Source organism: Emys orbicularis, chromosome 9 (assembly GCF_028017835.1).
Source record: "Emys orbicularis isolate rEmyOrb1 chromosome 9, rEmyOrb1.hap1, whole genome shotgun sequence".
Taxonomy (NCBI): domain Eukaryota; kingdom Metazoa; phylum Chordata; order Testudines; family Emydidae; genus Emys; species Emys orbicularis.
Window position 1 is genome coordinate 50747735 of NC_088691.1, and position 20944 is coordinate 50768678.

At 41.1% G+C, this 20944-nt stretch overlaps 1 protein-coding gene across 1 annotated transcript in view; it reads left to right on the forward strand.

Moving 5' to 3' along the window:
* The window catches only part of PAK2 (p21 (RAC1) activated kinase 2), a 79981-nt gene that overhangs the window by 43305 nt on the left and 15732 nt on the right, over window positions 1–20944 (forward strand). The window contains exons 4-12 of the mRNA XM_065410275.1: window positions 6322–6422; window positions 7079–7229; window positions 8222–8253; window positions 8828–8932; window positions 11046–11175; window positions 12015–12078; window positions 14578–14626; window positions 17352–17464; window positions 19593–19710. Of these exons, the coding sequence (XP_065266347.1) occupies window positions 6322–6422; window positions 7079–7229; window positions 8222–8253; window positions 8828–8932; window positions 11046–11175; window positions 12015–12078; window positions 14578–14626; window positions 17352–17464; window positions 19593–19710 (863 nt within the window). The remainder of the gene's footprint in view (window positions 1–6321; window positions 6423–7078; window positions 7230–8221; window positions 8254–8827; window positions 8933–11045; window positions 11176–12014; window positions 12079–14577; window positions 14627–17351; window positions 17465–19592; window positions 19711–20944) is intronic.

A 20944-nucleotide genomic window follows, 5' to 3' on the forward strand; every position in this document is an offset into this window, starting at 1 on the left:
GCATTAACCTTTGGGAACGGAGTATGTATTCTGGAATAAGGTCACTTTTATTCTGGAATAGTGTCCAGACAAGTGAGTCATCCAGCAGCTGTGGTGGTCAGTTTCCCTGTGTAGACAAGTCCTCAACAGTTAAGGCCTTGTCTACACTAAAGGGAAAAGTCGATCTAAGCTATGCAACTTTAGTTACGTGAATAGCATAACTCAAATCGGCATCGCTTAGATCTACTTACTGGAGGGTCCACGCTACACTGTGTCAACGGGAGATGCTCTGCCGTCGACTCCCCTTACTCTTCTTGATCTGGTGGAGTACCGGAGTCGACATCCCAGCAATCGGCGGTCGATTTAGCAGGTCGTCACTAGATGTGCTAAATCGACCCCTGGTGGATCGATCGCCGCAGCATCAATCCCGGCTGTAGAGGAGACCAGCCCAGTGGGGTGAGGTAAGTCTGAAGTGTGGTAACAAACTTCTGCTGCTGATTATGGGTGATGGATGGTGACGGGACCAAAACCTCCATGCTGATGGGAAGGGAACAGACCTCCCAGCTACTCATTGGCTGATTAAGTGAGCTAAGGGAGAAGGGCAACTCCTGAATACTGCATATGGAGGATGGGGGCATGGTGTTAACTTCAGGTCACTTCCAATGAGACAGACAAAACCTTCCAAAACTTTTAAGGAACTGGGTCTTTTTTCAGTCTGAGGATTGGGTTCAGTGCCTTTTGTCTGCTGCAGGCCCCAGCTTGATCCACTGTTACTACAGAGATCAATATTTTACCATTATGATGGCAGTAGTGGCAGCACGTCAGGTACTGTTGTGAAGGACACAGTATAAAAACCTGGGTAGAATAGCATCCTCCCTCATCTAACCTAGCAGCTGGGGCACTGCCTGTAGGCTTGACTTGCTTATCTGACATTTGCACATATGCCTTCACCAGAGTACTTGCAACCCCCCTCCTTCAAACAAGAATGAAAGGAATTACAATAGTAAGAACCCCATGGGAGGGAAGACCACTCATGTTTGGATTGGCATAGAACAGTGAAAGACCCTCAGTAAATTACAAAGTGTAATTGGGTTGAAGCATCATTTAAAGTGGAGAATAAAAAGGGCCCCCCCGCCCCATGTGACCAACTGGAGCCACGTTCTCCCTCACTGCTCTCACGCTCCCCCAGATATTCCCTAGCTGTTTACCAAATAAATGAATGAATAAATAAATATATATATAAATAAATAAATAAAAAATAGGTGCCGACTTACAGTAACTCCTCACTTAAAGTCGTCCCGGTTAATGTTGTTACGTTGTTGATCAATTAGGAAACATGCTCGTTTAAAGTTGTGTAATGCTCCCTTCTAATGTCGTTTGGCAGCCGCCTGCTTAGTCTACTGCTTGCAGGAAGAGCAGCCCGTTGCAGCTAGCTGATGGGGGCTTGGAACCAGGGTGGACCGGCAGCCCCTATCAGCTCCCCGCTCCCCTAAGTTCCCTGTGCAGCAGCTGCCCAGCAGGCTAGCAATTGCAGCTGTCCCTCCCCCCACTGCCATGTGCTGCTCCTGCCCTCTGCCTTGGAGCTGCTCCCTGAGACTCCTGCTTGCTGTACGGGGAGGGAGGGAAGGAAGAGGGGGGCTAATGTCAGGGTGTCCCCCTCCCCTCTGCTCCTGCACCCCGCTTACCCCATCTTCCATAGAGCAGGGGGGACACACCAGGGCTCAGGATGGAGGGAGCTTGCAGCAGCTGCAGTCTCAGCAAGCTGATCTAATTAACAAGGGAGTGTACTTAAAGGGGAAATGCGCACATCTCCCTCCATTCCTGCTGCCTTGTAGAGAGAGAGAGAGAGTTAACCCTTGAGGGCTCAGCCAATTGCTAGTTCATCATTTGGCAGTAAGGGAAATATCCCGCCCTCTGACTCCTCCACCTCAACCAAGCTTCACAATCATCATCACTGTGTACCAGTATTAAATTGTTTGTTTAAAACTTATTGTGTGTGTGTGTATGCGATATACACACACACAAATTTTTTTCACCAGATAAGTGTGTGTGTGTGTGTGTGTGTGTGTGTGTGTGTGAGAGAGAGAGAGACACAGTGAGAGAGTGTGTGTGTGTCTTTTGTCTGGTGAAAAAAATTTCCCTGGAACCTAACCCCCTCATTTACATTAATTCTTATGGGGAAATTGGATTAGCTAAAAATCGTTTAGCTTAAAGTCGCATTTTTCAGGAACACAACTACAACGTTAAGTGAGGAGTTATTCTACCTAGTTGCCAAGGGATGCTCGACCCCTGCTCCACCCCAGGTCCCTCCCCCACTCCACCCCTTCCTCCAAGCTCCTTACCCATCTCTTCCTGCCCCTGCACCTCTCCCCCTCCCCCAGTGCCTCCTGCGTGTGGTGGAACAGCTGAGAGGGAGGGGAAGGAGCTGATCGGCAGGGGCTGCTGGCATGCTGGAGGGGGAGGCGCTGACCTCTCACTGTTCTTTTTTTTTTTTTTTTTTTTCTCCCCTGTGGGTATGGATGTGGTGCATCTATCCATCCGCCAACTCTGTACCCACAGGAAATTTTTATATATATATTTTTTTAATATATATATAATGTGTTTTGAGCAACTCATGTTAGGGGAGCTGTGGATCAGGAACCCCATGACACAATACACAGCAACTTGCTTTCCTTTGATCACCCTCCGTTCCCTTGTTTAGGAAACATGATTACATTATTCTAATGGCTTTTACTAGAGCGTTTCATCTTCCATCTGTTTGAAAGTAAAATCAGAGTCTGTACATATATTTTAAAGTGCTCTAAAATACAACTCTTAAACCAGAAAATTTGATCTCCAAACATAACTTCCAAAAGAAGCCCCTGCAGAATGCAGGCAAAGAACAAGGAACATGCATAAGACACTTAAAAACTGCCAAGGGTAGAGCTTGAACTCATGCCACCTGGTTGTAGCTCAGGTTCAATGACCACATGTCATCTTGAGCCACCCAGTTACTGTGATGACAGATTGCCTGGAAAACAGTTTGCTGCATATGCACATTTCTGCCTTTTAGACACGTCAGCATGGCATGCCCTGACCTCGAATTACAAATGTTACTCTTAATAACTTCTTCAGTAAAACACTCTCCCACTCAGAGGGATAGTGAGTGCCCTGCCTTAGCTGAGGTAAATCCTGAGCGATTGAGATCAGTTTGTGGGCGATCAGAGCCTTCGTTTAAGGTGTGTACAAAACAAATTAGAAGAACAAAGTGATTTTTATAAAATGCCGGGTTTTTCAAGAGGTGTGTAACTTGAGATCCCAGATTTGGAACGCTAACCCTACCCCTCACCTCCACGAGGGACTGCAAATTTCTAGACAATCCTCAGTGTGAGGATGTAGAGCATGTAGAATTAATTCTTTTAAAAAGTAATTGACTCTCAACCTTAATTCCAACACTCCGCTATAACTATAGAGCCTCTAGTGTGGTGCAGTCCTGTCAAAATAAGTATATTTGGTGTGTTCACTCAGCTTTGGTGTTCTACTTGTTGCTTTTTTAAGTGATCGTCCTTGGAATAAGTCAGAACAAGCACGTACCGTGTCATGTTTTCATGCGAGCCAGAAACTGCAGAAGTTCTTTTGCCATATCACTTAGCTTTGTATATAGTGTTAAAATCTTGCAATAGGAAAATAAGCATTCTACACTTTGGCTCCAGACATTTGGTCATGCTAATGTATACTATGCGTATTTGCTGGCTTTCTTGTGGGGAATATTTATTAGTGACTGAGCTAAGATTCCTTCAGTGTAATTTGAGGCATTTTTAGTGTGGGTGTTTTTTTTTTATATTTTATAATTCGGGGTTGTGGTTTTCTCCAGGATTTTACATTTCTGCTTGTTTTGCTCCCCATTAGCACCACCTTGAAAGATCCCATATTTTAACCTCCATCTGAGCAGTGCTGTGTACATGTCTTGCTCTCAAGCCTTTCAACCATGAGGGTAATTGGAAAATGGCCTGAGGTGTGCTCCCTCCTCTCCAGAGGCTCAGAACACTACTAATTCTGCAACACTCTAAGCTACTGTTAGTGCTGAGAATAAGGGGCCATATCTTAAACTGATTTGTGGTTTGAAACAAAGGAATCACACTGTACTAAAGAGAGTCCCTTTTAAATACAGAACTGTAATGCAGATATAATCAGAGGTTCAGAAATAGTGTAGCCTCACAGTGGCCTTGTTAATGGAGCCTCAAGTACCTGCTGCCAAAGTGTGACTCATTGATCCAGCCTCTTGGCTCAGTTCTGCTGCCTGCATTTGTTTAATGTGTTTCTGTAGTCTGTTATTTCTGTGGGTGGAGCAATGGTTCTTAGAGTCTTTGCCCAGTGTACTAATAAGATGTGTATTTGATTGAAAGAAGAAGGGTTTATTTGTGTAGCACGTGCCTTAGGATTTAAACACGAAGTTATGTCCTCTAGAAGCCATCAAATGCTTCAGACCAAGAGTGTTTCTGAGGAACATAAGTCATTTTCTGTTTCCACACAATTAGCAGCAAAAGGTTGGGCAAGGAGTGATGCTCTAATGCTTTCATATAAAGAGATAATCAGGTTTTCCTAAACCTTTAGTTGAAGTAATTTTCTTTATAAGAGCATTTGACAATCCATTTACATTTTGGCTTCCAGACCTGTGCAGCCATATTAAAGATATCCTGTTTATAACAGCAATGTCTTTCCAATGTATTGGTTAGCTCTAGGCAGGCCACATGGCTTTTCAGTTCTAAGTATAGTCTTTAATTCCCTTTCTTTCCTTTCCTGTTAGTGTGAGGGTCTGTACGGTTGGAAATACAGTAAAAACTGGTAATTAGAAACAAATCCTCAGATGGCTCCATGTTTGAATGAATACCCAACTGTGAAACCCCAGTGGATAAAGTCTTATTTTTATTAACTATTGTCTGGCCCACTTTGCTCAACTGTAGCATGTGCTGTTCCCCATATTTCTGCATCTCCATAGACACATCACAGTTAAAATTGAGGTGGTGCTATTTGAGTTGCTTATAACTTAACTTTTTTTTTATTTATTTCCTGGACTGAAATTTGACATAATCCTTAGTCTTAAGGGGATTTTAAAACAAAGTAAACAAACATTGCAGCTCAAATTATATTTATTTTAAAATTTCTTTAAAATTTATAGCGTCACCTTCACTGAGAAGCTTATTTTGTTTGGAAACTTGTAAAGCAATAATTAAGTCAGACAGAAATAGGTATTTAAAAATGGGTGCTGTGCATGCACTGTACTTCATTTATTATAATAAGCACAATGTGGCATTATTACTGGATTTATGCACACTAGAATAAATTCAGCCGTTTATCAGTAAGTGGGACCTAGTGTCAGAATCTGCAGTCGTTTCCAAGATCACACATTGAACATACCTGACGGTAGGTCAGGCTCCCCCATGCCCTGCTACCCAGTCCCCTCTCGTCAAAGAGATCTTGAAAGCCTCACCCACCCCCATTTCTCCCTACACTAGGGAGTGACCACTAAAGGACACAAACTCTTCCTGGGAGGAAGTGGAGGGTAGTGGAAGCAGCAGTCAGTATACCTGTCAGTGCTTCTGGCTTACCTGTGGTGTCACCAACTTAATTGTGGGTACATTTTTGTTTAAAGGAGACTTGATAGTTTGTGGAGGAGATGGTATAAAAATGGACCTTGAGCAGAGTATGGCCAGCTTAAAAAAAAAAGGGGGGGGGGGGTAACAAGGAAACTGATTTGTATTTAGTATTTTAATTTAAAAATATAAACAAAAAGGGAAGAGGCGAAGATTTTTGTTAAAAGCCTGAAATTAGACAGCAATGGAAATAACCTAATAGTTTGTTTAAGAAAATAGCTAATTAAAAATGTAATTGAATCTGAATACGGCTATACACATAGTTCATCGAACAGCATGATCTTATACCTATTAATCTTTCTGATTCATCACCCTTTCCCCTTTCTGTGGCTTGTTAAACCTACTTTTGCATCTTGTCTTAAATTAGATACTCTTTGAGGCTGGAGAGACTTATGTTTTTGTACAGCACCTGGCACAGTGGGGTCCTGATTCTGATTCAGGTTTTGAGTGCTACTATAATATAAATAATAACTTTCAATGCAATGAATTAGCAGTTCTTACATTGAAACTTAAACTAAAATTAAAATGTTGCAGGACAGTCTGCTCCATGCATTTATGAAATGTTCATGTCCAAATTTCAGAATAAATATAAAGGATATATTACTGCTCAAAGATTATCATTGTATTAAACAGGGACAATGGGGATCTTCTATCTTGTGACTGAACCTTCTCTGAATTTAAGTGGATGGTTTTCAATGTCATCTTTTAGGAAGCAAGAAAAAGGAAAAGGAAAGGCCAGAAATTTCTCCTCCATCAGACTTTGAACACACCATCCATGTTGGCTTTGATGCGGTTACTGGAGAATTCACTGTAAGTATACTTGTCCTAGAACTGTTCAGAAAGCCATAGGGTTCCTTGCTGAAGTGAGGAGAATTTGTCACTTAAGAATAAGGTGTAAGTTAGTCTGTTCCTCTCCATCACAAGTCATTTACAATGCCTACCACACCGAGACCTTGGTTGGCCTCATAGGTGTTACTGCAATATAAATGTTTAATATTAGTCACTGGAATCCTGATGCTTTACTTTATACCACATGGGAGAACCCTTTAGTGAGAATTCCTATTAGCCTGTAGAAAAATGAAGTAGCCCCTTTGGTTAGTTCACTTCCATTTACAATAGATATGTACATAGAAAATCAGACTGAGTGATGAATGGGGAATTTAATGTACCTGATCAGGAGAGGGTGTATGTAGGGGCAGGGGGCTGCGAGGTACACAACTTCTTCCTACAGTGCCCCAGTAGGCCAGAAGACCTGATAGAGCTATTGAATGTTTGTGCTAGCTTAGCTGAAGGCTTGGTTTATATTGTCACCTACACGTGTTCAACTCAGTGACTGAAACCCCCACCACATCTGAGTCACTTAGAGTCACAGATTAATGCTTACATGTGGAAAGAAAACCCGTTCTGATTTTTTTTTTTTTAAATGACTTAAAAATATTAAGTATTAAGGTTGTCTTCTGTTTCAGGGAATGCCAGAGCAATGGGCTCGATTGCTACAGACCTCAAATATCACCAAGCTAGAGCAGAAGAAAAACCCTCAGGCTGTACTAGATGTGCTGAAATTCTATGACTCCAAAGACACAGCAAAACAGAAGTACCTGAGCTTCTCCGCTCCAGGTGAGAGACAAGTACATACGAGACATTCAGAGGAAGTTTGGTTCTTACAATCCAGTCTGCTCTTCCCTGTACGTCATTACTTAGAATTGGGAAGGTAGGCCCATGCCAAAGGCTCAAACTAGTATCTAATGAGTAAGGGACACTCATAAATAAAGGTTCCACTACAGTTGCACTCTTTGTCCAGTCAATTTCCTGTTTCAGGTGAGTAAGAGAACAAATGGAACAGGATAATTCAAAATGGCAGTACCAGTCAGCTAAAATCAATTAATTAATGACCTGTCTTTATGAAGCTAGAACTATAAGACTATGATTAACTGGTTAAGTTCACTCCCATTATCTCTAGTCAGAACATGCTTTTGGACAATTACTGTGCAGTAACTTGCATTGGCTCAACTTTCCCAAATGACAGTTTTGGGATAACTCAGTGGTTTGAGCATAGGCCTACTAAACCCAGGGTTGTGAGTTCAATCCGGGGGGGGCATTTAGGGATCTGGGGCAAAAATCTGACTGGGGATTGGTCCTGCTTTGAGCAGGAGGCTGGACTAGTATTTTTCCAGTGTATGTGGTTCCTTTTAGCTGTTTAAATCAAAAAGATTTCCATTGTAAAAATAGCCTGGTGATAGGGGGTTTTCACATCTTTGCCTTATCAGTTTGGTCATAATCTTCTCTTTCGTATGCACATCAAAACCAGTGCACAATTTGACAAAAGAGTCTCCACTCAGGTGAGATCCAGTCATGTAGCAAGTCAGGATTTGAAATATATATTGCCTGACCTGTGCGGGGAAGAAGTTTTTGTAACACCTGTCTGCATCTAGTCAGGGAAATAGATGTTTCATTCATCAACCATGAAAATTCACCTGGTTGGAAGCAGGGAAATCTCATGAACTGTCCATATTCCTGATGTGTTGCTCATGTTTTCTATAAAGTCCACTTTTATTATTTATTATTCCACTAATTATTTATATTCACTTATTACTCTTCTTGCTGTTTAGAAAAAGATGGTTTCGCTTCAGGAACACCAGCAGTAAGTGTATTTATTATTGCTTGCACCATTCCAGGCCTACTCAATTAGTGTTTTTTTTTTAATTAAATTAAAACTCATATTATATATTTCATAATAAATTTAGTAACACTTTATTGAATTGTATTTTTTAACCAATGTTTCCCACAGGAAACAAAGTGCCCAGTAGGTGGTTTAGTTTTAAGGATGTTTACAAATTCTTGTGTGTCTGCTAAATGCTTTCCATGGATGTCTATTTATTATTTAAAGAATGGTGAGAAATACTTAACATATGCTTCTGACAATTTAGAGTAGTAAAAGAGGTAATTTAAATATTCAGATATTTTTTTAAATAAAAGTATTGTAAAAATATTCCAATGAAATGTAATAAACTGAATATTGTAATAAATGTAGTGAGACTCTTACGTCTCTCAGCATACTTACTTTAGTTCTAAATTACTAAGAATTCCTGGATCCTCGTGCTAAAAATGCCTTAAAACTCATAAGCTGTTTACAATTTTGGGGAAAAACAACAGCTTTGCTTCTAGTATATAAATACTTTATTTCCCCTTTATTCCATTCAATAACAAAAATATAGCCCAATGCCAAAGGTTCAGAGCCCTCAACAGCAGTAGCAGAAGATGACGATGATGAAGAGGTTCCTCCTCCGGTTATTGCCCCTCGACCAGATCATACAAAATCAGTGAGTGTGTTTATTTTTAATTTACTCTGGTATTTTTGCTTTTTTTACATTACTTTCTTGTCTGTCTATTGCAGGCCTCTTCCCATGGTCCCTGCCCACACCAGATTGGGGAAGATTATTCTTTGCAAAATGTCACTTTATTTATATTAATTTTATTTTAGTAGTCATGTTTTTTCCTAGCTATAGCTAACTCCCAGGTACCAGTTGGACCAGGAGTATCCAAATTAGTGCTATATTTTGCAGGGCTGCATTGAAAAAATCCCAAATTCATTTCCTCATCCTCTAAAACACCTTTTACATTACAAAACTTTACCAATGCACCTAGAAAATCCCAGATATTGTGGGTAATGTACGTTTTAAAAAAACTTACTCACATACACCTCTACCCCGATATAACGCGGTCGTGGGGAGCCAAAAATCCCTACCGCGTTATAGCTGAAACCCCGTTATATTGGGGTAGGGGCGGCAGGGCTCTGGCGGTGATTTAAAGAGCTCCGGGCTCCGGCCGCTGCAGGGAGCCCAGGCCCTTTAAATCGCCAGCGGAGCTCTGCTGCCGCAGCCCCGGGGTAGGGGTGGCAGGGCTCCAGCGGTGATTTAAAGGGCCCAGGGCTCCCCGCAGCAGCCGGAGCCCCAGGCCCTTTAAAGCGCTGGCGAGCCCCGCTGCCGCAGCCCCGGGGTAGGGGCGGCAGGGCTCCGGCGGTGATTTAAAGAGCTCCGGGCTCCTGCCGCTGCGGGGAGCCTGGGCCCTTTAAAGCGCCGCCGGAGCCCCGCTGCTACCGCGCTATACGCGAACCCGTGTTATATCGGGTTGTGTTATAGCGGGGTAGAGGTGTACTGTGTGCTTGATTTTTTTCTATTAAACTATTATCCCATCACAAAAAACCCTCTGCATTGTAGTTGTCTGGGAATTTATTCCACCAACAAGAATATTATTAGTACTAAATTTTACATGTGAGAACTTAACACTTAAGTTCTTAGTTAAACTTTAGCACCATCTTTAACTCCCCCACCCCAACCTCCCTCCAGAGACCCTCCCTATGCTCCTATAAAGGCCAAATGTCATCTTCTCTTCCACTGTTGCCTTGTTTTGTCTGAAGGGTAGGTATGGAATGTATACAATGTTGACAGAATATTGCTTTAAGGAATAGGCCATATGACATTTAAATAAGGATATAGGTGGAACATTACATGTCTAAAGATCTGTAAATATTGCCACATTAGCAAGTATAACTGTCAATTTATGCAGTTTTTCAAATGATGAACAGTTAGGTAGTTTAGGGAGACCCATGTACAAATCTGAACTATCTTCTGCTCCCCAAAACCGAAAGATTGGGCTGTGCAAAGGTATCTACTGCATCTTCATTTTACTATAGCTTACTACTTCACAAAATCTCCTTTCAGATGATTTGTCCCACAGTTAAATAAAGAGCAGTTTCCATCCTCTTTGATGATGGGTGGGCATCATGTAATGTGAGGAGAGACTGAAGAAATAAGAGAAAATGTACAAAGGATGAAGGGGCAGTCAAACCCTAGCCTCTATTCCAGCATATGGTGTAATAAGGACATCCTATTAGAGAACAAATGGGTAGAAAGCCTTCCCTCCACCCCGCAAAAAAAGTGGAGGTTAGACTAATGTGCTTCGTAATGTCTGTATTTCCAACTAAGCTTTCAAATTAGCAGTTTATGGAGGTGAGTACCACACTATGTAGTTCACGCTTCTGCAGTGTTTGGAGAGATTTCCACCTAGTCCGGCAAAGCAAAGCAATGATGTACCAAAATACACCGTAGAACAGTTTTTGCAATGAGTCCCAGCTGTAGAAACTATAGAAGCCAGAGGCGTCAGGGATCTCTTTCCTGAGTAAAACGACCCCTAGCCATCTGCGCTGTCCAGCAAATCTACAGGTCAGTCTTTCAGAATCAAGTAGTGTTGTAGTCACGTTGGCTAGTATTCAAAAGCAGCAATTCTCAGAACAAGTGGCTCCTGGTTTCAAAAGTTTTAAGTGAAACAATGGTAGTGGTCAGATAAGAATTTATGGCAGTTTTGAACCTGAAAGTCAGTGGTTGCAAAGAGAACTCTGAGCTCTAATAGTGAATGTTCTTTCTTTCCCCACAGATTTACACACGGTCTGTAATTGACCCTATCCCTGCACCAGCTGGTGACACTTGTGATAGTGCTGCCAAGTCAGCTGACAAGCAGAAAAAGAAGACCAAAATGTCAGATGAAGACATCATGGAAAAGCTACGTGAGTTGTATTTTTTAAAAAATACAAATTCCAGTATTGATGCTAGTTATCAATAATTCTCTTATTTATATGGGAGGGCTCTGTGCAGACCTCATCAGCACATTGCTTTGAACTGATAATACCTATTGGAGTCTGTTACAGAAAAGACTGCAGGTATCAAATCAGCATGATGTATGAACTGAGGCCATCATAAAACAATCTGTACAGATGCTTGGTTGTAGTTTCTGTTAACCAGAAAATGGAGACAAATGACTAAGTCTTTTGACTAAACCATCATCCCCATTTTTCATATAAGGGTGATGTAACCCAAAGACTTGGTTATTTCCTGTCATCTGCTAGTTGGGAGGAACTGTATTCAGGCATCTGGACTGGTTTTGAAGAATGGAAATTAACAAGTAAACAAAATTTCCCTGTTTGGCCCTAAAACAGCTTCAATGTCGCATTTGTGGCACGGTGATCAGCTTCTACGGAGCTGTTCCTTTTAGTGCAGAATACAGTGGATTTTTGCTGTTACTAATTCCATAACCTTCATAGATGCACTCATTCACCAAACCAATGCCATTGTCTAGCACAAAGGAGGCAATGACTTAGTTTAAAATAGGCAGTACAATTACTGGATTTATTATTGATTCATCCCACAAAGGTGTTACAAGTCACAAATGTCATACAGAAGAATATCATTTAATTGAAGTGCAGTTCAGTATAAAAAGTTGTTTTTATGACCATAAGAATCAAAAGAAAAAAGTACACATTGTACTCTAATAAAAAGTGAAGAATGCTCTCTTAAATCACTGGGTGGTTTTATGTTTTGTGTGGAATTTTTTTTTTTTTTTTTTTAGGGACTATTGTGAGCATAGGAGATCCCAAGAAAAAATACACCAGATATGAAAAAATTGGGCAAGGGTGAGTATTTGTAGAGCTGTCCAAAATTTTTCAGTGAATGAACCATGATTAAAGGTGTGATGTACTTTTGTCATTTAGCCACTGTTTAATAAAGCAGACATGTCAGTGTATAAGCAGTAATAATCAGATGCAGGAGTCTTCAGACAGTGGTGGAAGTTTTGAATCTGTTCCTTTATGGGACTGTGCTTGTGCATTAATGTCTCTTTGGAAACAAACCACTTTCTGGTGAGATTGGAAGGGAGTGAAAATGTATTCATTTAAGTGAACTTTTGTCTTTTTTCTGCTCTTCCCCTTCATGAGATAAACGTGTCTGTTCTTTTAATGTTATGACTAGTGAAAAGCTAAGGGTGATAGAATGCAAGTTTTTCCTACCCCGGTCAAGGTGCTATCAATCTAGTGTAATTTGCTCTAGATATTTCCATGAATCATTTCAATGTAAAAGTTCAGTTGAAGGATGAATACTGGCAGTGCTTGCATAATTTTTTTAATATAAACGTTGTTCTTACTGTGTTTGCATCCCCTCTAACAATATTTTGATAGTGTGTGTGTGTGTGTGTGTGTAGAGGAATGAGGGGTGGAATAGAATCCCCTTTAGAATCGATTGTCTGATTTATCCGATATTTGGGAATAGCACAAGGTATAGGGATTTGCATACACTGACATGCAAGAAAAGTAGTTTTCCTCTTACTATGAAAGAGGCTGGTCCTATGGTGACTAGTGTGCTCTTTTTGAGCTGGCTGGTATTTGTATTTAGTACTCCTTATTTGAGTACTCCTTGAATGCCCTTCTTTCTTAAGAACATAACAGCTGCTATACTGGGTTGGACCATGGTCCATCTTGCCCAGTATTTTGTTGCCAGCAGTGACCCGTTCCAGAACTTCAGGGAGAGAGAGTACAGAACAGGGTAATTATGGAGTGATCCACCCCCAGCTTCTGGTGATCAGAGGTTTAGAGTCACCCCGAGCATGGGGTTCCACTCCTGACCATCTTAGCTAATAGGCATTAATAGACCTATCCTCCATGCACTTATCCAGTTCATTTTTTTACCCAGTTACACTTTTGGCCATCACAACATGCCATGGCAGTGAGTTCTACAGGTTAGTTGTGCGTTGTGTAAAAAAGTATTTCCTCTTGTTTCTATGAAAGCTGCTTGCTGCCTATTGATTTCACTAGCTTTCTAAAGGGAAATCAGGCCTTGCCAATCTATTAGAATTCTTTGAGAGAGTCAACAAGTATGTGGACAAGGGTGATCCAGTCGATACAGTGTACTTGGATTTTCAGAAAGCCTTTGACAAGGTCTCTCATCAAAGACTCTTAAGGAAACTAAGTAGCTGATGAGAGGGAAGGTCCTCTCGTGGATCAGTAACTGGTTGAAAGATAGGAAACAAAGAGGTGGGAATAAGTTCAGTTTTCACAATGGAGAGAGGTGAACAGGAGGGTTCCCCAACGATCTGTCCTGGGACCTGTGCTGGGTTCAGCGTATTCATTAATGATCTGGAAAAGGAGATGAACAGTGAAGTGGCAAAGTTTGCAGATGATACAAAATTATTCAAAATAGTTAAGTCCAAAGCAGACTGTGAGGAGAATTAGAGGGAATCTCTCAAAACTGGGTGACTGGGTAACAAAATGGCAGATGAAATTCATCATTGATAAGTGCAAAGTAATGCACGTGGGGAAAAAACAATCCCAACTATACATATACACCTCTACCCTGATATAACACGACCCGATATAACACGAATTCGGCTATAACACGGTAAAGCAGCGCTCCGGCGGATCAAAGCAAGTTAGATATACTGCGGTTTCACCTATAATGCAGTAAGATTTTTTTGGCTCCCGAGGACAGCGTTATATCGGGGTAGAGGTGTATACATGTGTTTACATATATGATGGGGTCTAAGCTATTACCACCCAAGAAAAAGCTCTTGGCATCACCGTGGATAGATCTCTGAAGATTTCCACGAAATGTGCAGTGGCAGTCAAAAAGAACTATTAGGAAAGAGATGGAAAATATCACGATGCCACTATATAAATCCACAGTGTGACTGACACCTTGAATGCTGTATCCAGTTCTGATCGCCCAAAAAGAAACATGGTGGAACTGGAAGAGGTTCAGAGGAGGGCAGCAGAGATGTTCAAGGATGTATAACAGCTTCCTTTCAGGGAGACACTAAAAAGATTAGGGCTATTCAGCCTAGAGAAAAGATGACTAAGGAGGGATATGATAAAGGCCTATAACATCACTATGAATGATGTCAAAAAAGTGACTAGAGAAGTGTGTGTTTACCCTTTCACACAATACAAAAGCCAGGGGTCATCCAATGAAATTAATAAGCAGCAGGTTTTTTACAAACAAAAAGAAGTACTTTTTCACACAAATGCGCAGTTCTTGACAGTTTTTAGTGTGCAAAACTTAAAAAAAAAATCTTTGATCTGTCTGCATGTATATTCTTGTTAGATTTGAAATCATACAGCTGATCACATACCTTGTATTCACAGTGCTTCAGGTACAGTTTTCACAGCTATCGACGTGGCAACAGGACAGGAGGTAAGATCTGTGTGAATATTTTCCGTTTAAATTAGCAGTTATGGGTGATGGAAGTGAATTGGATAGGTTTTTTTTTGTTTGTTTGTTTTTTTACCAGTGGCTCCCATCTCTGGCATTACTTTCTAGTAGAATATTTGTCATAGTCATTTGTAACAGTGCAGTCCTTGTTTTGTAGTAACCGGATGATGAATACTAAAAACAGGGTTTTGTTTTTCCAATGAAATGCAAAGGGACCAAGATGTTCAGAGTTGTGGGTTTTGAAAACTGTTTAATCTCTAAGTGTTGTAGGCAATATTGACTTGAATTCTGACCAATAATTTTGCATTTAGCCTTCTACGTAGCTTCATCTGTGACCATGATAGTCTTGCCCATATGGAAATTGCTTCTCGCCAAACAATTCCTTCTATTTTAATTAAACTACCTTCTCCATATCCTGTTCCCAGATTCTTCCCATTGATTACACCATATCACCTGGCAGACGTGGTGGCATCATTGTCATTTACAAATTGTTCATTAAGCCTTCACCATCCTATTTGCTTTGATGTTTTCCTTCGAACGTCTTTTACTCCACTGGTCCCCTACAACTAAAATTCACAATTGTCGGCTTCTTTCTAAAGTCATCTTTTCTTTAATTGCTTTACCCATCGGCTCAGGCAGTCTCTCCTGCCACCACCTCCTCTGGCACCTGAATGTTCATTTTGCTAATAGCTGAAATGTTCTCACCTATAGTTTTACCTCTCTCCTTTATAGCTGTTGGCTTCTTCCTCTTTTCTACCTCTTCTGCCTAAGAGTAACCACACCCTGGATTAATGAGTAATTTCCCCCTGTACTTTCCTTTACCTGTCATACACTAAGCACTTTATGTGCTTGTCCATCTATAACAAAATCCCATACCTGGATTCCGTTTTTCTAGCCCTTCTTTACTTCCTGTTAGAAAAAACTAACTCGCTGTACATCTTTCAACCAACTTACCCTATAAAAACCACTTTCCATTGCCTATCTCTCCAGAACCCATGGTACAATAATAGCTCAAATCCTTAAGACCCCCCCCCCCCCCCCAAAAAAAAAACCCCTAAACTAAAATTCTGGTGCACCAAAATATGCAGTATTGTCATTTTTTATTGTGAATATTACATAGCCCCTCTCCCAGGTTTCCTTCTGATCTTTAGTGATACTATTGCTATTCTGTAATCTCCGGAGTCATTCTAACACTGCCAATTCAGTCCTTAACACACTTGACATCTCCTCTACTCTGAACAGAGCTTACTATTTCTTCCACTCCAGAATTGCATCTGTCTGTGGCAGTATCACATTGTCAGCTTTTCCCTGTCCCTTCCAATAACACTACTGATCCTCTGTGTAGTTCCCACGAAATCTCCAGTGTCTGACCTCACTGATCCAACACTTGATCACTTCCAATCTCTTTCCTCCCTCTAGCAGTGAAACCATCTTTCACATGGCTTCCTCATTACTACTTTTACCTCACTGCAGCATTTAGACAATATGCACCTGCCATCTCTAAAAGCTATTTTAGCTCTGGAGGTGATGACATATCAGACAGTAGACCATTCCTTCTCCAGTTGTCTTAATTATAAGACATCTACTTCCAACTCATAGATGGACATGGTTCTTCTTGGCAAGAAGAATACCATAGTTATTAATGGTCAAACTCATTCCTCTCAATTTCTCAACCTTGATTTTCTTTTCAGACTTTATGGCTGTAATTTTGAAGTTGTCACCCCACCAAGCTCCTCTTTGTTTTTTGTCTTGCTATGCTGTAAAAGTTCACCTCTCACCTGTTTAACAGCATGTCTGCTTTTCTTTCATCACTCACTTTATTGAATCACTCTTTCGGGCATTGTCTCTTCACACCTTCATATTTGCAGCTCCTTTTGCCTCGCAAACGCACTTTTATCCAAATGCTAGTCTGTTCAGAACAAAACATACAGAAACAATCCTTGTCCTGAAAACCTTGCACTGGCTATCGCTTGTATCCACTACAAAATCACTCATCTTCAAGCCTGTTAATAGCTTCTCTCTTGACTCTGATTTCATTTCTGTCCCCCAAACCCTTCCTCCACTTCTCTCTATTCTGATCTGCACTGTGTTGGCAGTGACTCTTTTGCTGGCACTGCATTTCCTCGACTATGACGGGATGATGTTAAGAGTGGTGTAAGTTGCACATTAGTAATTTGGGGTAACTGGTGATGGAAGGGGAATTAACAGCAGGATATGCAATTAACAGGACGATGTAGGAAGGTGTAAGATAAAGCAGATCTCCTGTGCCTGTCACATCACTTCATAGTTCCTGTTCTTTTCCTGCCATAACCCTATCCTTTGCTTCCCCTCATGCTGCAAGCTACTCCTGCCTGAACCAACACTGACTTTCTGATGTGCAATTTAGATCGCCATTTGTGTCGCTTCTGAATTTGGCTCACTGTCTGGAGCAGTCATGCTGCCACTTTATTGACTTGCTAGCCTTTTTTATAAAATACAGCTCCAGACCCACCTTGTACATAGCCTACAGCCAGCAAGCTGTTGGACAGTTTGACAGAGCATCCCTTGTTATTACTAACCCACATGCCTTGTCTACTCCTCTGTTCTAATCATTCAATTAACTTTTACTGTAATATTATAAATGTTATTTAGTGTTGCAGCGGGTTGGCACTCAGGTTTGTAGGACTAACACTTCATCTTGTGTTTTACTCTTTCCCCTCGTTTTCAGGTTGCTATCAAACAGATAAACCTGCAGAAGCAGCCCAAGAAGGAGTTGATTATTAATGAGATCCTGGTAATGAAAGAGTTAAAGAATCCCAACATAGTCAACTTCCTAGACAGGTAAATGCAGACAATCAAACAGTTAAGCTTCCTTCTCCCAGGAGTCAGGATTCTAACCTGCCATCTTCTATGATCACTGTGGGTATGTTTCCACTGCAGCTCAAAGCATGCTTCCCAGCTCAGGTAGACCGACATGTTAGCTTTGCTTGAGCTAGCACTCTAAAAATCACTAAAAATAGCCATGTGGCGAGTAGCATGGGCAACAGGTTGAGCTAGCGCCTTAAATACAAACCCACCTGGCCCCCCTGTGCACATACTCAGGCGGTACAATGAGTATTTGGGTTAAGAGATTGCCAGGCAAAAGCCAGGTGTGTTGCAGGGCATAGAGCTGGTGATTCAGTAAGTAGCATTCTTTTCTGATTCGGTACCAAACCAATATCCCAAACTGGGATTGGGGAGCACTGTGCTGCTGGAGGTGCTGTTTTAGATGAGATGCAAAACTGTTATCCTGACTTTTTAGTCAGAGAAGATCTTTTGGCATTTTGGTAAGAGAAGCTTGGCCCCAGCTTTTAAATCCAGTCTGTCTACCTAAAAACGTTTTTTTTCCTAATTGATCTAAAACTCATAGAAATGTAGGGCTGGAAGGGACCTCAAGAGGTTATGTAGTCTATCTCCCTGAACTGAGGCAGGACCAAATACACCATACCTAGCAGGTGTTTGTCTAAACTATTCTTAAAAATCTCCAATTATGGGAGTTACACAACCTCCCTTGGTAACCTATTCCAATACTTAACTATCCTTATAGTTAGAAAGCTTTCCTAATATCTAACCTAAATCTTCCTGTCTGCAGGTTAAGCCCATTGCTTCTTGTCCTACCTTCATTGGACATGGAGAACAGTTGATCACTGTCCTCTTCATAGCGGCCCTTAACATATTTGAAGCTTGTTATCAGGTTTTCCCCTCAGTCTTGTTTTCTCAAGACTAAACATGCCCCGTTTTTTAACCTTTCCTCATAGGTCAGATTTTCTAAATCTCTCACCCCTTTTGTTGCTCTTATCTGGATTCTCTCCACTTTTCCACAATGTTTCCTGAAGAGTGGCACCCAAAACTGGACGTAGGACTCCAGCTCAGGCCTCACCAGTGCCAAGTAGAGGGGGACAATTACCTCCTGTGTCTTACTGTTAATATACCCCAGAATATTTCCCCTTTTCGCAGCTACATCACATTGTTGGCTTACGTTCAATTTGTGATCCAAGATCCTTTCCTGCAGTACTATTGCCTAGCCAGTTATTTCACATTTTGTATGTATGCATTTGACTTTTCCTTTCTAATTGTGGTACTTTGCACCTGTCCTTATTGAATTTCATCTTGTTGATTACAGATCAGTTTGTCATGATCATTTTGAATTCTAATCCTGTCCTCCAAAGTGCTGGCAACCTCTCACAGAGTGGTGTCATCTGCAAACTTTATAGCATAGTCTCCACTCCATTATCCAAGCCATTAATGAAAATTTTGAATAGTATTGGACCCAGGACAGACTCCTGTAGGACCCCATGAGATAAGTCCTCCCAATTTGACAGTGAACCATTGATAACGACTGAGTACAGTTTTTCAGTCACCACCCACCTTAGTAATTTCATAGACCACATTTCTCTAGTTTGCTTATGTGAATATCATGTGGGACTGCCAAAAAGCTAAATAAGATAAATCATGTCTACTGCTTCCCCCCATCCACTAGGCCAGTACCCCTGTCAAAGGAGGAAATTAGGTTGGTTTGGCATGATTTGTTCTTTACAAATCCATGCTGGCTATTCCTTAACATCCTATTATCCTCTAGGTGCTTACGAACTGATAGTTTAATAATTTGTTTCAATATCTTTCCAGATATTGAAGTTAGTCTGACTGGTCTATAATTCCCCAGGTCCTCATTGTTCCCCTTTCTAAAGACCGGTGCTATGTTTGCCCTTCTCCAGTCGTCTGGGACCTCACCTTTCCTCCATGAATTCATTTGATTGCTAATGGGTCCATGATTGCTTCAGCTACTTCCTTAAATACCCTAGGGTGAATTTTGTCAGGCCTGTTGTGAAGTATTCTCTTGAACAGTTGCTGCAATACACTGTCAGTCATTTATCAGTCCTGATTCTCCACTCCTGGCAAATGAGCTTATTTCTGTATTTTCTGCCTTTAGTTTTCTTGTAGGTGATGAATTGTTTGTTGTGATGGAGTACCTTGCTGGAGGGTCACTCACTGATGTGGTCACAGAAACTTGCATGGATGAGGCACAGATTGCTGCTGTTTGCAGAGAGGTGGGTGTTGCGTTTCTGTGGCTAGGGGGTGAGAGTGCAATCTTTCCTCCCCCATTTTTTGAGATACATTTATATTACTGGCCAGCCACTGCAACAATTGATTTGATGTCCAGGCTTCATTTAACATCTTCACTAATAAACTGAAAGAGAAATTAAGCAGCATTCTAACTAATTTCGAAGAGGATATTTAATTGGAGAGAATTCTACTGACTCTAGTGATTGCTGGGAAATAATATGAAGATGAGATGTGCAGAAAAATAGCAAAATGAGTAACAAAAAAATGCAACCTAAAAGATCTGGGGGAAAACAATCCAAAGCAGTGGGAGGGGAACCAGTGATGGATAGAGATGGCTAAAGGTGACAGCAGAAAGCAAATGAGACATGAGTTTGCAATGCAACATGACAATAAAAGCTGATGGAGTTTTGGGCTGGTATATAGATACCTCAAATCATGGAGCAGTGGGGTAGGAGTGTCCCTTTCTATTTGGCACTTGGAATATTATGTTCATTCTGGTTACAATGTTACCAGAAAGATACTGACAGGCTGGATGGAGTTCAGAGAAGCGCAGCAAAAAATTTCAGGTGGCTGGAGTGATTCACTTTCAAAGAAAGATTTGAAGACAAACCTACAGATATTTAGCAGGTGTAAACAATAACAGGGAAATCCGTAGTTGTATGAGTGTATATAGCTAAGAGTAATGAGAGTGAAAAAGTGGGATGAATATGTAGAAAACCTGAGCTCTGTTACCCCGTGGAATATTCTCCAAATGTAAGGGGTGGAATAGCTATCACCGAGAAGGCTTAAGAATAGACTGGGTAAAACAGGATACTGAAGTCACAACCCTAGTGGATCACAACCCTACATTTGCATGGCAATGGGCTGGATGGTTGAGTGTTTTTCCCTCTTTCTAACTAGTTTTGTGGTCTGTTCAGGCATTAAATTATGGAATGGCCCTCTTTCTCTGTTTCTTCAGCTATTTTCAGAAAAATAATTTAAAAGTAACAAAGAATTGTAGCTGTTGATGATCAGTTATTTCCCTGAGTAAAAATGCAAGAGACCAGCACAAACTCAATTTATTGTCGGGGTAATTGTATTATCTACCCTGCACGGGAAGCTTTTAAAAGCCCCTTAGCATGCATCAGCTGGGCATCTGCTTAGATGATGCACTGCAAGGGATGGGCTGGGAAGCACCCTCATACCTCAACATGTGTGCATAGGTAATTATAAAAGTAA